We start from the raw sequence: 16,601 nt of genomic DNA on the forward strand, positions 1-16,601 counted from the left end.
ACATAAATATCCATGAGTCATAGTGATATAAATAATTGAATATAAAAGGAAAGCGTAGACAAAGCTCCTACACAGACAAATTTATTTTTGTATATACTGGGCCCTCAAGGAGGCAGAGCATAACTCCACATGGCTTAAGTGTGAGGTGCACATAGTGACTTCCTCCAAAGAATGCAATATGGAAAAGGGGGAAAAAGAAAAACTTCACAATGATGAAACCTGGCAAATGCTATCTTAGGCAGGTAATCGAGGTTAACAGTGATAATTCATGTTGATATTATGAAACCTGGAATGACACAATGAAAATGGCACCTTATGTCAGTGGTCTTTCTCCCCAAAATCACCTCAGGCAAATCCTAATTGGGGGACATTGTACTAATTATTTGCCAAATACTCCCCCAAACTGTCAAAGTCATCAAAACCAAGAAAGACTCAGAAACTGTCACAGCCAGGAGAAGCCTAAGGAGACATGACAGCTGAATATAATTGGTAACTTGGATGGGATTCTGGGACAAAAAATGAACATTATGTAAAAACTAAGAAATCTGGGTGAAGCATGGACCTTAGTTAATAGTAATTTTTAAATATTGATTTTAACAAATATAGCATACTACTATAATGGTAAAACACAATAGAAATATATTCTCTCACTGTTCTGGAAAATAGAAATCCAAAGTCAAGGTGTAGGAGGCTCCATGCTCCTTCTGAAGGCTCTAGGGAAGAACCTTCCTTCCTCTCTAGAGCTTCCAGTGGTTGCCAGCAACCTCGGTGTTCCTGGGCTTGCAGCTGCATCATTCCATCTCTGCCTCCATCACCTGGCCTTCTTCCCTATGTGTCTGTGTTAACATGGTGTTCTCTTCTTACAAGGAAACTAGTCCAGTCTTATTGGCTTTAGTACTCATCCTAAATTCAGGATGATCTCATCCAAAGATTTTTAATTAATCTACAGAAATTCTATTTCCAATTAAAGTCACGTCCATAGGAACTGTGGGGTAGGACTTTTGGGTCCACTTACCAACCCACTATTATCACATTAGTAATAGGGGAAAGAGAGTGTGTAGTATATGGGAAATCTCCATACTGTCTTTGTAATTTTTCTGTCTAAAGTAATTATAAAAAATAAAGTTTATTATCAATAAAATAATACAGGCATACCTCCAAAATATTGTGGGTTTGGTTCCAGACCACAGCAATAAAATGCATATTGCAATAAAGTCAATCACATAATTTTTGGTGTCCCAGTCATATTAAAATTATTTTTATACTATACTGTAATCTATTGTGTTCAATAGCATTGTATCTTATAAAATAATATATAGACCATATTTTTTAAAAACTTTATTACTAGAAATTGCTAACCATCATCTAAGCCTTCAGCAAGTCATAATCTTCTTGCTAGTGGAGGGTCCTGCCTCCATGTTGGTGGCTGATGACGGATCGGGGTGGCCGTTGCGAAAGGTTGGGTGGCTAAGGCAATTTCTTAAAATAAAACAACAATGAAATTTGTCGCATCAATTGACTCTTTTTTTCACTCAAACACTTAAGATGCCATTGTAGGTTATTAATTGACCTAATTTCAATATTGTTGTGTCTCAGGGAATAGGGAGGCCTGAGGAGCGGGAGAAACATGGAGAAATAGATGGGTAAGTAAGTAGTCAGAAGACACAACATTTATTAAGTTCTCCATCATAATGGGTGCAGTTTGTGGGACTCCAAAATAATTACAATAGTAACATAAAAATTATTGATCGCAAATCACCATAAAAAATAATAATGGGAAAAGTTGGAAATATTGTGAGAATTACCAAAATGTGACACAGACATGAAGCAAGCAAAATGCTATTGGAAAAATGGCACCCATAGAATTGCTCAACTCAGGGTTGCCACAAACATTCAATCTGGAAAGAAAAGGAAAGAAAAAGAGGAAAGGAAAGGAAAGGAAAGGAAAGGAAAGGAAAGGAAAGGAAAGGAAAGGAAGAGGAAAGGAAAGGAAAGGAAAGGAAAGGAAAGGAAAGGAAAGGAAGGAAAGGAAAGGAAAGGAAAGGAAAGGAAAGGAAAGGAAGGGAAAGGAAAGGAAAGGAAAGGAAAGGAAAGGAAGGAAAGGAAAGGAAAGGAAAGGAAAGGAAAGGAAAGAAAGAAAGGAAAGGAAAGGAAAGGAAAGGAAAGGAAAAGGAAAGGGAAAGGAAAGGAAAAGAACGAGGGAGGGAGGGAGGGAGGGAGGGAGGAAGGAAGGAAGGAAGGAAGGAAGGAAGGAAGAAAGAAAGAAAAAAAGAAAGAAAGAAAGAAAGAAAGAAAGAAGCAACATCTGCAAAGTGTAATAAAATGAGTTATGCTTATAATAATTAATGCAAAAAATAAAAAATAATTTTAAAACAAAATTGGAGGTGAAAATCAGGGACAAAAGAAGAAGAAAGGACTATTAAAGTTTTTCTTTTGAGATAATTGTAGACTCACATGTAGATTTAAGTCTGCAGGCAATAAATGCTCTTAGTTCTCTTCAATGTGAAATGTCTTGATTGCCCTTCATTCCTGAAGAATATTTCTCAAGATACAGGACCCTGAGCTCACACTTATTTTCTTTCAGCACCTGAAAAATGTTCTGCCACTGAATATTCTGCTTCTGGCCTCCATCATTTCTGATGATAAATCCACTGCCACTCATGTTGTTTTTCTCAGAAATTTGACTACTATGTGACTTGGTCCAGTTTGTGTGTGTGTCTTAAGATTTTTCTGCTTGGGGTTTGCTTAGCTTCCTGAATATATTTAAGTATTTTTCCAAATTAGGGAAACATTTAGCCATTATTTCTTTCTTTACATTTTCAGTCATCTCCCTTTCTTTTTTTTTTTATATGTACTTATTTATTTTTCTAGAAAAACTAAGTATTCCATAGACCAAAATATATTAGGCTGTAAAAAGGAAATTTTCCATGATAACTTTTTTAAAATTTTATTTTATTGTTTAAAGTATTACAGATAGTAGTACATATGTCTCCTTTTTTTATTTTTCCCCATTGACCTTCCCCCGGCCTCCCCTACCCCGGCACATGCTCTCACCCCACCCCACCCCCAGTGTCTTGTGTCCATTGGTTATGCTTATATGCATGAATACAAGTCCTTCGGGTGATCTCTTACCTCCCCACCCCAACAATCAATCCCCAGCCTTCTCACTGTAATTTGACAGTCTGTTCAATGCTTCTCTGCCTCTGTATCTATCTTTTCGTTCATCAGGTTATAATGTTCTTTATTATCCATACGTGAGTGAGACCATGTGGTGTTGTGTTTTTCTTTCACTTTCTGGCTTATTTCACTTAGCATAATGCTCTCCAGTTCCATCCATACTGCTGCAAATGGTAAGAATTCCTTCCTTTTTATAGCAGCTTAGTATTCCGTTGTGTAGATGTCCCATAGTTTTCTACTCCACTACTCTGTTGATGGGCATTAGGGTGTTTCCAAATCTTGGCTATTGTAAATTGTGCTGCTAGGGGTGAACATAGGGGTGCTAACCCTTTCCCCCCAAGAATTGTCAGTCCACTCCCTTTCTATGCCCCAGATTCTATTATATTCACCAGTTTATTCTGTTCATCAGATTATTTATTCACTTGATTTTTAGATTCACTTGTTGATAGATGTGTATTTGTTGTTCATAATTTGTATCTTTACCTTTTTCTTCTTCCTCTTCTTAAAGGATACCTTTCAGCATTTCATATAATACTGGTTTGGTGGTGATGAACTCCTTTAGCTTTTCCTTATCTGTGAAGCTCTTTATCTGACCTTCAATTCAGAATGATAGCTTTGCTGGGTAAAGTAATCTTGGTTGTAGGTTCTTGCTATTCATCACTTTGAATATTTATTGCCACTCCCTTCTGGCCTGCATAGTTTCTGTTGAGAAATCAGCTGACAATCGTATGGGTACTCCCTTGTAGGTAACCAACTGTTTTTCTCTTGCTGCTTTTAAGATTCTCTCTTTGTCTTTTTCTCTTGGCATTTCAATTATGATGTGTCTTGGTGTGGTCCTCTTTGGATTCCTTTGTTTGGGGTTCTCTGCACTTCCTGGACTAGTAAGTCAATTTCTTTCACCAGATAGGGGAAGTTTTCTGTCATTATTTCTTGAAATAGGCTTTCAATATCTTGTTCTCTCTCTTCTTCTGGCACCCCCATAATTCGGATGTTGATATTCTTGAAGTTGTCCCAGAGGCTCCTTACACTATCTTCATATTTTTGGATTCTTTTTTCTTTTTTTTTCCGGTTGGGTGATTTTTGCTTCTTCGTATTTCAAATCTTTGACTTGATTCTTGGGATCCTCTAGTGTGCTGTTGGATCTCTGTATAATATTCTTTATTTCAGTCAGTGTATGCTTAATTTCTAGTTGGTCCTTTTTCATATCCTCGAGGGTCTCACTAGATTTTTTGAGGGTCTCACTAAATTTATCAGCAGTTTCTAGAAAATTCTTGAAAAACCTTATAAGTTTGGTTTTGAACTCTATATCCAGTAGTTTTCTTTCATCCATTTCTGTCATTTGTGACCTGTTTCTTTGTTTCCGCATTTTTTATGCTTCCCTGTGTTGATAGAGTGGCTTTCTGTGCTAGGTGTCCTATAGGGCCCAGTGGCTCAGCCTCCCATATTACCTGAGGTGGACACTCTTGGTGCACCTCTTTGTGGGCTTGGTGCACAGTCTTGTTTTAGTTAAGCCTTGATTGTTGTAGGTATCACTGGGAGGAATTGACCTCCAGGCCAATTGTCTGTGAGAATCAGCTGTGTCTACGGTGGAAGAACGTCTGTGCTGGCGACACCCTTGTGGGGCAAGACTTGCTTCAGTTGGGGCTTTGGTGCTCACTGAGTCTTCCCCCTGAGTGTGTCCCTTATGGATCTGAGGAGTTGTAATCTGGATGGTCCCACTCTGACCACCGGGTACACTGGCTCTTGGATCTCTAAGGAGGTATTAATTTAGCATCTTCCTGAGGCTACCCAGCAGGAGCTATGGAGAGATCTGCAGATTCCTCTTCTTTGTTTAAGTTTTTATGTGCCCAGATGAGGTCCAGCTGTGAAGCAATGCAGGCTTCTGTGGGGCCTTGGGACTTCTTTTGGATGTTCTAGGTCTCTCTGGCCCAGCTGCAGTTTGTTAGGTAATTCTAGATTGCAAAGGGCCAGGCCATTCATATACAAAAGCATCTGCGCACAGCTTGGGTGGGGCGGGGTCTCAGGGAATCAACAGGGCAGAGAAAACAGCTATGGCTGATTCTCAGCCCTGCCCTAAGAGGTCCTGGAACTCAGCATCCCGCGGTAATCGCTGCAAGCACCTCTGAGAAAGCCGCCCTCGAGTTCTGCCCAATGCCAGACAGTCCAGTTTCTCTCTGTATGAGTCTGAGTCCCTAGAGACTCACCCGGAACTGGAGTTCAGAGCAGTCAGGAGCTTGAGACTCCCTCCCCGTTGAAAAAGACAACCGCATCCTCAGTTGCCAGTCCTTTCCACGTTCGCTTCTGTACCTCTGCAGTTTACTTCTGCACCTCCTCTGAGTCTCAGTGTGCTTTTCTCTGTCCTTCTAGTTGTAGAATTTCCACTCAGCCAGCCTTCCTGTGGTTCTGGATGATGTTTGTTTTGTCTTTCAGTTGTATTTTTGAAGTGATTGTGCGAGGCAGCAATTTCCAGTGTTTACCTATGCTGCCATCTTGGTTTCTCGATCATTGATTCTTTCATGTCTCCTCCATCCTACTTTTAAACCCACCCATTGAGTTTTTTAATTATTATATTTAATTAAAATTTTTGTTTATTTTCTATAGTTTTGGTTTCTTTATTAAGACTTTCTCTTTCCTTTTTGCTTATCTGATGATAAGAAGCTTGCTGCCTATGTTTTCTCTAGGAGTTTTATTATTTCAGTCTGTCATCTATTTTGAGTTCATTTTTATGTGTGGTATAAGATAGTGAACCAGTTTCATTCTTTTGCATGTGATTGTACAGTTCTCAAAACACTATTTACTGAAGGGACTGTTCTTTCCCCATTGCATAATCTTGTCTCATTTGTCCCAAGTCAATTGACGATATATGTGTGGGTTTATTTCCAGGCTCTCTAATCTGTTCAATAATCTATGTGTGTTTTCATGCCAATCTCATACTGTTTTGATTATTATAGCTTTGTAATATAGTTTAAAATCAGAGAGTATAATTCCTGTGCTGTTTTTCTTCTTTCTCAAGATTGCTTTGGCTATTTCTGGTCTTTTAGGTTTGTAACATGCTACAGTTGTAAAAAAGATGAAAACCTTACATTTTGCAACTGCATGAATGCTCCTAGAGATTATTATGCTAAATGAAATAAGCCAGCCAGAGAAAGACAAATACTATATGATCTCATTTATATGTAGACTAATGAACAAAATGAACTGATGAACAACATAGGACTAGAGGCATTGGTACATGGAATAAACTGTCTCATCTCAGAGGGGAGAGGAGTGGGATGGACTGGATGAGATTAGCCAACAAACATCTAAGCATATATGCATAGCCTGTGAACACAGACAACAACAATGAGGTGAAGGCTGGGGACTGGGGGGAGGGGTCCAAGGCTGCATGGAGGGGGACAAATGGGGGACATCTATAACAGTGTCAACAATAAAAAATCAGACATGAGAATCCAACCATCTTCTATTAAGCCAAACAAAGAGATTTCTAAAACAAATAACAACCCTAGTTTTCTCATCAAATTTTTTGTTTAAAAATATAATTATTTTTCATAAAAATACATTATTTATGTTGACATATATGACTTTATTACTGTTATTTTTTAAAACTGTAAAAAAAAATATTTTATTGATTATTTACAGAGAGGAAGGGAGAGGGATAGAGAGTTAGAAACATCGATGAGAGAGAAACATCGATCAGCTGTCTCTTGCACACCCCCTATTGGGGATGTGCCTGCAACCAAGGTACATGCCCTTGACCAGAATCGAACCTGGGACTCTTCAGTACACAGGCCGATACTCTATCCACTGAGCCAAACCAGTTAGGGCTAGTGTTATTTTTAATAAACAAAAAATAAGCATTTAGTATTTTCTCAGTTTTAATTTCCAACATTGTATCAATAGATATAATCCACATAAATAATTGTTGAGTTCTCCAATATTTTTAAGAGTACAAAAAAACCCTGAAATTTAAATTTGAGAACCTCGGAGGTAGAGAAAACTAATATTAAAGGAAGTTCTTACTTCCTCTCCAGAGAGTTGTAGGTGTGGTTTCTGAGCATGCTGTCTTGTTTCTTGTGCCAATTCAGGTGGTATCACTGACGTTGTTGGAAGGACGGGAACATACACTTGATTGTCACTCATAAGAGGGATTCCTTCCATTATTCTACAGTGTGATAAAAACAATAAATTTCTTGTTTACCTTATTGACAAACCAGAGGCATTTGCTCTCATTTCATATCTATATGGAGATAAATACATTAACATTTTGATTACTGTATTAAATAGAGATTGTTCAGAAGTCAGATAATCCAAAATGGGAAATAATTAAAAAACAATTTATCTTTGCTTCTAAACACATTTAAGTCATAACCTTTATGATGGTTTTGTTTTATTACATTGGAATAATAAGTTCGCCCTATGTAAACCTGATTACATAAGAGATTAAAAGTTGTTCTCTCTGATCGCTAACCTGCTCCCCACTCCAAACTCACAGAAAGTGCTTTCATTTCTTAGGCCAAGGTAAAGCATCAGCCTTAGCAGAACTCCCTTCTGACATTAAAATGTCCTATTTCTGATTCATATTAAGCACAAACAGAAAACTGTTATAGCATCAGGTCTTTCCTTCTACCCTGAAAACTGCATAAACATGAGGATATATATGAGGTACAAACTTATCAACAAAAGCCTTAATTTAAGCCAAAGAGATGAGCTAAATAAAAATTGAAGGTCTAATATGTCACTAATGACTGACTTCCAGACCACCTGAAAATACATTAAAAAAAAATTTTTGTGTGTGTGTTGCAGCACTTACTGTAAAAGAAATATAAAATAAGTGTAAAGTGAACTTATACAAACTATAAATAAATCAATTTCACCTGAAGTATTTAGAGCCAATGTTGCCTCTAACTTTTTTATATATTACTAGAGGCCCGGTGCACAAAAATTTGTGCACTCGGGGGGGAGGGGGCGTCCCTCAGCCCGGCCTGTGCCCTCTCGCAGTTTGGGACCCCTCGGGAGATAACGACCTGCTGGCTTAGGCCTGTTCCCGGAGGCAGAGGGCAGGCCCAATCCCTAGGTGCAGCCCCTGGTCGGGCTCAGAGCAGGGCTGACTGGGGAGTTGGGGCGCCGCCCCCTGTCATGCACAGAGCAGGGCAGATTGGGAGGTTGCGATGCCACCCTCAGTCATGCTCAGGGTAGGGCCAATTGGGTGGTTGGGGCACCGCCCCCTGTCACACTCAAGGCAGGGTCGATGGGGAGGTTGCGGCACCACCCCCTGTCACGCACAGAGCAGGGCCAATCAGGGGGTTGGGGTGCTGCCCCCTGTCATGCACAGAGCAGGGCCCATCAGGGGGTTGAGGAGCTCCCCCCTGTCACTCACAGAGTAGGGCCGATAGGGGAGTTGGGGCACTGCCCCCTATCACACACAGAGCAGGGCGGATCAGGGGGTTGGGGTGCTGCACCCTGTCACACTCAGGGCAGGGCCGATGGGGAGGTTATGGCTCTACCCCGTCACACACAGAGCAGGGCCCGTGGGGGGGTGGGGGTTGGGGCGCCGCACCCTGTCACACACAGAGCAGGGACGATCAGGGGGTTGAGGAGCTCCCTCCTGTCACTCACAGAGTAGAGCCAATAGGGGAGTTGGGGCACCGCCCTCTATCACCCACAGAGCAGGGCCGATCAGGGGATTGGGGCGCCACCACTGTCACACTCAGGGCAGGGCCAATGGGGAGGTTATGGCTCTACCCTGTCACACACAGAGCAGGGCCGATCGGGGGTTGGGGTGCCGCACCCTGTCACACACAGAGCCGCAGGGCATTCAGGGGGTTGGGGAGCTCCCCCCTATCAGGCACAGAGCAGGGCTGATCAGGGGGTTTGGGTGCCTTCCCCTGTCACGAACAGAGCAGGGCGAATAGGGAGGTTGTGGCCCTGCCCCTGTCACACACAGAGCCACAGGGCGATCAGGGGGTTTGGGCGCTGCCCTCTGTCACGCTGATCCCGGTGCCGGGAGGCCTTGTGGCTCCGCTGATCCCGGTGCTGGGAGGCATATTACACTTTTACTATATAGGATAGAGGCCTGGTGCACAGGTGGGGGCCGGCAGGTTTGCCCTGAAGGGTGTCCTGGATCAGGGTGGGGGTCCTGCTTGGGTGCCTGGCCAGCCTGGGTGAGGGGATGATGGCTGTTTGCAGCTGGCCACACACCCTTCAGGGTGGGGGTCCCCACTGGGGTGCCTGGCCAGTCTGGGTGAGGGGCTGAGGGCTGTTTTCAGGCTGGCAGGTGGCTGAAGCTCCCAACCTGTCCTTTTTTTCTTTTTTTTTAATTCTTGGCCAGCTTTAGCTCTGAGGCTTGGCTCCAGCTCTGAGTCCTCTGTTGCTGAAAGCAGGTATCTGGTTTGTTTGGGTTCTATAATTGAAACACTGTATCAACTCCAGCTCTGAGATCCCGGCTGGCTGAAAGCAGGTTTCTGGGGTTTTGTTTAGCTTCTATATTTGTAACTATGTTTCAAACTGCAAGCTCAGAGGCCGGCAGCAGCAGGCGGGGAACATTGGCTTCCTCCGTCACTGGAGCAAGCAAGCCTCATGTTCTCTTTAAGCTGCCTGGCTGCCGGCCGCCATCTTGGCTGGCAGTTAATTTGCATATCGCCCTGATTAGCCAATGGGAAGGGTAGCAGAGGTATGGCTAATTACCATGTTTCTTTTTTATTAGATAGGATTATATGAACAATCACATACAAGCCACCAAATGTGAAGATTAAGTGTACACAAACCCACCTGACTTTAGCTGACTGTCTCAAATTCCATCATTCCAGCTGTTAGAAAACAAGCCCACCCAAAACTAGGCTAGAGAAGATGGGGCTTTGCCAAAACAGAGTCACGGACAAAAGCTTCCTATTTCATGTAGTCAAATATTTGCATTCAGAGAGAAGATCAAGTTCAACTCCCAGTATGGTGACTATGATAGACTGCCAGTCAACAACCAATCCACCCTAACTCTCAGGTGCTTCTCTAAACTGCTGAGGATGGACAGGTAAAACTCTCCTGCAGCCAATGTCCCAGATCAGCGGTTCTCAACCTGTGGGTCATGACCCCTTTGGCGGTCGAACGACCCTTTCACAGGGGTCGCCTAAGACCATCCTGCATATCAGATATTTACATTACAATTCATAACAGTAGCAACATTACAGTTATGAAGTAGCAACAAAAATAATTTTTTGGTTGGGTCACAACATGAGGAACTGTATTTAAAGGGCCAGAAGATTGAGAACCACTGTCCTAGATATAATTTAAGATCCACTCACATACAGTTTGGAAGGCGGAAGGTTCTGGTCTTTTGTTGGCAAGCGGTCATGATCACATTGAGTTCTGTAGCAGTGTTCAGTTACTTCTTTTATGTTTTGTGTGTGTGTTTATTTCCAGTGAGCGTATCAACAGGCATAATGTGACTAGTGTGTTGCCAGTGATGGTTCTAGATTTCCCTCCCTCCTGACTAGGCCAGAGGAGCAGCTCCCCGAAGCCAGTGAAGCATGCTGTGTGAGTTAACTGTGGAAGCCCTCCCTGCATAAAACCCATTTTCCAATCTTTCCATTGATGTTATAAGCATTGAATTCCCATTACTAAATCCCCTTTTCCTTAAAATAGCTAAAATATTTCCTTTTTTCTGCAACTCAGTCTTGACTAATGTATAAAAAATAAAAAATAATAAAAAAACAGGGCAAGGTCTAGGGGCTAGAAGAATGAGCCCCTAGAAGAAAGTGCATACACCAAAACCAGTAAAGTACTTCTAAGGTCAGGGAGGAGATGAGGGACTCAAGAAGCTATCTGAGGCCCTGCTGTATTTTTATCTGTTCCTAAAACAAATAACAAGGTAGTAGTGGTCTTTCACAACTTACTACCTTTTCACATTCCAAATGTGCACTGGAGAAATAGAAATCCTGGTTGATTGGAAGGAAAGTGAAGGAAGTCATTAGACATTTTAGAATACACATCTCTGGTAGACATGAAGGTGCAACCTTAGTGGGAAGGCTGCCAAAAATTAGCAACTGTTCTTGTATGGCAAAGATAAGTCACTTACTCTGAAATTCTTCTCCACATGTTCCCTGCTTCCTTCTTTATGTCCAGAGGGAAGAACCAATCCTTTCTAGAGTTCTGCCCTTTGGAATACACCCCCCATTTCAGTTGTTCAGACTAAGTCTCTTCTACTCCAGGCTCTCCCTCACTCCCAATAGGAATCACTAACCCTGATCCTTCTCCATCCAGTCAGTCTCTCAGGTCCACTGCCTTTTCTCTCATCTGATTCCAATGATATCATATTTGCTGGTCTCTTACCTCCAAACTCTCCCTCCCCCAACCTATGCTACATACCCTGCCAGGGTTGTCATCAAAGACTTTAATGACTCCACCTGAGCTCCTGTGCCTGGCATTCTGAATCTTCCCGTCTGGGCACTATCTACCTTGCCAGTCCTACTTCCCTCCCCTAACACCTCCCCCAACCTACATTCACTCTGCAAAGGGTACTCTAGGTGCTGAGATTTTTACAAGGGCAAAGGGGGAGACAGCAAACCAAATTACCACACAGTGTGGCTATGAAAATGGCGAAACCAATGCTTTCAGATCTCAACTCCTCCATGAGACCTTTTTTTTAAAATCCTCACATGAGAATACGTTTTATTCACTTATTTTAGAGAGAAGGGCAGGGAAAGAGAGAGAGAAAAACAATCGATTATTTGTCTCCCATGCTGGGATTCAAACTGCACCTAGTTATGCGCGCTGAACGGAAATTGAACCCATCTTTCAATGTATAGAATGGTGCACCAACCAGCTGAGTCACAATGGCCAGGGCTCCATGAGACCTTTACAATGCCCCTCTGCCAAGTCAAAATTCATCTTCGCTTCCCTACTTTTCCTGTTGCATTTGATTTTCTCTTTCATTATAGAATATAAAGTACATTTTATTCCACATATCTTATCAGAGTAGATCATAGGTTGGTTTGGAGGGCCACATTAATTCTTAATTCACTTTCTGTTTCCCATGAATGCAAACGTAGTAGGTACTGAATAAGTACTGTTGAATTTTGGCTGAGGGAAAAAAGTCCCCCAGGAACAGCTAGTCTTAGACCCTGTCCTGGGGAACTAAGAACAATGTGTCAGCATGATGTGCTGCAGTATTTCTCAGAGTGAGTTCTCAACCTAACATTATCTGTTTTTAATTAAATCTTTATTGTTCAGATTATTACATTTGTTCCTCTTTTTTTCCCCCATAACTCCCCTCCTCCCAGTTCCCGCCCCACCCTCCACCCTCACTCCCCACCCACTGTCCTCATCCATAGATGCACAATTTTTGTCCAGTCTCTTCCCACATCTCCCACACCCCTTTCCCCCCCAAGCATAGTCAGTCCATTCCCTTTCTATGTCCCTGATTCTATTATAATCACCAGTTCATTCTGTTCATCAGATTATTTATTCACTTGATTCTTAGATTCACTTGTTGATAGATGCATATTTGTTGTTCATAATTTGTATCTTTACCTTTTTCTTCCTCTTCCTCTTCTTAAAGGATACCTTTCAGCATTTCATATAATACTGGTTTGGTGGTGATGAACTCCTTTAGCTTTTCCTTATCTGTGAAGCTCTTTATCTGACCTTCAATTCTGAATGATAGCTTTGCTGGATAAAGTAATCTTGGTTGTAGGTTCTTGGTATTCATCACTTTGAATATTTCTTGCCACTCCCTTCTGGCCTGCAAAGTTTCTGTTGAGAAATCAGCTGACAGTCGTATGGGTATTCCCTTGTAGGTAACTGAGTTTCTTTCTCTTGCTGCTTTTAAGATTCTCTCTTTGTCTTTTGCTCTTGGCATTTTAATTATGATGTGTCTTGGTGTGGTCCTCTTTGGATTCCTTTTGTTTAGGGTTCTCCGCGCTTCTTGGACCTGTAAGTCCATTTCTTTCACCAGGTGGGGGAAGTTTTCTGTCATTATTTCTTCAAATATGTTTTCAATATCTTGCTCTCTCTCATCTTCTGATACCCCTATAATTCTGATGTTGATACGCTTGAAGTTGTCCCAGAGGCTCCTTACACTATCCTCGCATTTTTGGATTCTTTTTTCATTCCACCCCTCCGGTTGGGTGTTTTTTGCTTCCTTGCATTTCAAATCATTGACTTGATTCTTCCGCTCCTCTGGTCTGCTGTTGGGAGTCTGTATAGTATTCTTTTTATTTTATTTTTTTATTTTATTTTTTTTATTGCTTAAAGTATTACAAAGGGTATTACATATGTGTCCATTTTTTCCCCCCGCCCTAGACAGTCCCCTAGCCTCCCCTATCCCCCAATGTCTTATGTCCACTGGTTATGCTTCTATGCATGCATACAAGTCCTTTAGTTGATCTCTTACCCCCCTACCTCCTGCCCCGCAACCCTCCCCAGCCTTCCTGCTGCAGTTTGACAATCTGTTTGAGGCAGCTCTGCCTCTGTATCTATTATTGTTCAAAAGTTTATAATGGTCTCTATTATCCATGAATGAGTGAGATCATGTAGTATTTTTCCTTCATTGACTGGCTTATTTCACTTAGCATAATGCTCTCCAGTTCCATCCATGACGTTGCAAATGGTAAGAGTTCCTTCCTTTTTAGAGCAGCATAGTATTCCATCGTGTAGATGTACCACAGTTTTCTAATCCATTCATCTACTGATGGGCACTTAGGCTGTTTCCAGATCTTAGCTATGGTGAATTGTGCTGCTATGAACATAGGGGTGCATATATCCTTTCTGATTGGTGTTTCTGGTTTCTTGGGATATATTCCTAGAAGTGGGATCACAGGGTCAAATGGGAGTTCCATTTGTAGTTTTTTGAGGAAACTCCATGGGAGTCTGTATAGTATTCTTTATTTCAGTCGGTGTATGCTTAATTTCTAGTTGGTTCCCCAGCATAACATCGAGAGTCTCATTAGTTTTCTTGTAGATCTCATTAAGTTTATCGGCGGCTTCTAAACAGTTCTTGAGAGACCTTAAAAGTGTGGTTCTGAACTCAATATCCTCCATTGACAGTTTTGTCCTGTTTCTTTGTCTCAGCATTTTTTATGCTTTCTTGGTGCACCCCCTAGTGGTCTTTGTGCGCAGTCTTGTAGTTAAGCCTTGATTGTTGTAGCTAATACCAGGGAGGGGTTGACCTCCAGGCCAAGTGGCTGTGAGAATCAGCTGTGTCTGCAGTGAGAGAACTTCTGTCCTCTGGGGAGGTGCTAATCTAGCGTTTGCCTGAGGCTATCCGGCAAATGCCTCTGTGCAGGGCTTGGGCGGGGCAGGTTGCACAGGATCAACAGGGTGGGCCGGAGAGAGCAGTTATGGCGGCTCTCAGTCCTGTCCCCAGGGGCTCTGCCTCTCTGAGTCCCAGCACCCGCTGCAAACCTCAGAGAGAAAGCTGCAATCGCTCTGACCGAAGCCAGACAGTCCCGCTTCTCCTGTTTGAGTCTGGGTCCCTAAAAACTCGCCCGTATCTGGAGCTCAGAGTCTGCAACTCCCTCCCGATTGAAAACGCCAACCGCGCCCTCTGCCGCCAGCCCGCTCCGCACACTCCGCACCTCAGAATTTGACTTCAGCACTGCGCCTCCTCTGAGTGTCCCTATGCGTCTCTCTTTCCTCCTAGCTGTAGGACTTCCATTCAGCCAGTGTTCCTGTGGTTCTGGGTAATGTCTGTTCCATCTTTTAGTTTCACTTTTGAAGTAGTTGTTCAAGGCAGCAAACTCCAGCGTTAACCTATGCCGCCATCTTGGTTCTCTCCTCTACCTAACATTATTGGCATCACATGGGAACCTGCTAGAAATGCAAAATCTTGAACCCCATCACACCTAATGAATCATAATCTCCTGAGGTGGGGCCCAGCCATGGGTGTTCTAACCAGCCCTGCAGATGCTTCTGCTGTAGGCTGAAAGTCGAAAACCACCGATGTACTGCAGTCTAGCCTAAAACAGCCTAATCATTAGAATATGCTGGGTTAGCTTCTCAGATTTCTCCTCTAGAGATTCTAACCCAGTGGGTTTGAGATAGAGCCTGAGAATTGATGCACTTACCAAACATTCCACATGGTCCTTATCCTCAGGAGAAGCTTAAAAAAAATCACCGATATCGTGGGGAGAGCTAGCTTTTGGAATGAGGCTAAAGCACGAGGTTTTAACCCCAGCTGGCCACTTGGTGTGCTATGTGGGGCAGGCCACTTTCTGTCCCAAGTTGTTTCCTCACCTATATACAGCAACAGTGGTCAGGCTTTTTAGGCTCTAATGCTCAGAACTAATACATGTGCAAGTTTGCACACAGTCCACTCTCAATAAATGGTTGATATGATAATCATTGTTATTATGATTAAGGCAACTGAATGACAGAATAATACCCACCTCTCTGCCAAGTGAGTTAAATCTCCTTCCCTGTCAACATCGGTCTCCCACAGGGCCAGAGATATAAAATGTATTTCTTATTGTAGATTGCTGTCAAAAAGGTTTATAAAACATTTGTACTGAGCTGTGAGCACATGTTAAAAATCTCTGCACACATATTCTGTGAGTTACATAGAAGTGATTATGAGCTCCATCCTGTGAAGCATGGAAAAAGGCTCTCACCTCCTTGGTGTGAGTTGAACCAAGTTCCCCCAACAAATCTTCATTCTCCCTTCCTGAGTGAATTAATTTTGCTCCTTGGGGTACAAAACGTCAGGGAGGTTTCACAGGATGGAGCACACAGTCACTTTTATGTAACTCAGAGATGTACACAGGGATATTTTAAGAGTACTCATGTATAGCCGAAACTAGTTTGGCTCAGTGGATAGAGCGTCGGCCTGCGGACTGAAAGGTCCCAGGTTCGATTCCAGTCAAGGGCATGTACCTGGGTTGCGGGCACATCCCCAGTAGAAGATGTGCAGGAGGCGGCTGATCGATGTTTCTCTCCCATCGATGTTTCTAACTCTCTATCTCTCTCTCCCTTCCTCTCTGTAAAAAATCAATAAAATATATTTAAAAAAAAAAAAGAGTGCTCATGTACAAAAGTTTCACCAAGTAATACATCCAATAGATTATTCTATTCCAGCCATTTCTTAAGGGCTGGTAGCAAGCCACTAAATTGATTTCATAACCCATTTATTGGGTCACAATCTAAAATTCAGAAAACAGTAACTTACCAAAATTGTTGTTTGAAAAGTTAACTCCTAGATCTAGAAAAGATTTTGGGAGTTCACCTTCTTGAAGATGCTAAACTACAACTAATTTTCTTTAGTATAGTCTTTAAAATCTGCATCAGCTTTAATGAATACTTTGAATACTTTTTAAAAATTCAGGGAATATAGTACTGATAAAATAACAAATCTAAATAAAAATAAGTGTATAACTAATATTTTTACAAAATATGAATAGGGAGGGGGTATTTTTAATCATTATAACTTCATTGCTACA

The 16,601-nt window shown here is 42.1% G+C and overlaps 1 protein-coding gene across 1 annotated transcript in view; it reads right to left on the minus strand.

Annotated features, from left to right (window-relative positions):
- TTC6 (tetratricopeptide repeat domain 6) overlaps positions 1 to 16,601 on the minus strand; it is a 263,011-nt gene that overhangs the window by 110,136 nt on the left and 136,274 nt on the right. Inside the window, exon 7 of the mRNA XM_036338786.1 lies at positions 7,198 to 7,339. Coding sequence (XP_036194679.1) covers positions 7,198 to 7,339 — 142 coding nt within the window. The remainder of the gene's footprint in view (positions 1 to 7,197; positions 7,340 to 16,601) is intronic.

Source organism: Myotis myotis, unplaced genomic scaffold (assembly GCF_014108235.1).
Source record: "Myotis myotis isolate mMyoMyo1 unplaced genomic scaffold, mMyoMyo1.p scaffold_m19_p_1, whole genome shotgun sequence".
In the NCBI taxonomy this organism is placed as follows: Eukaryota; Metazoa; Chordata; class Mammalia; order Chiroptera; family Vespertilionidae; genus Myotis; species Myotis myotis.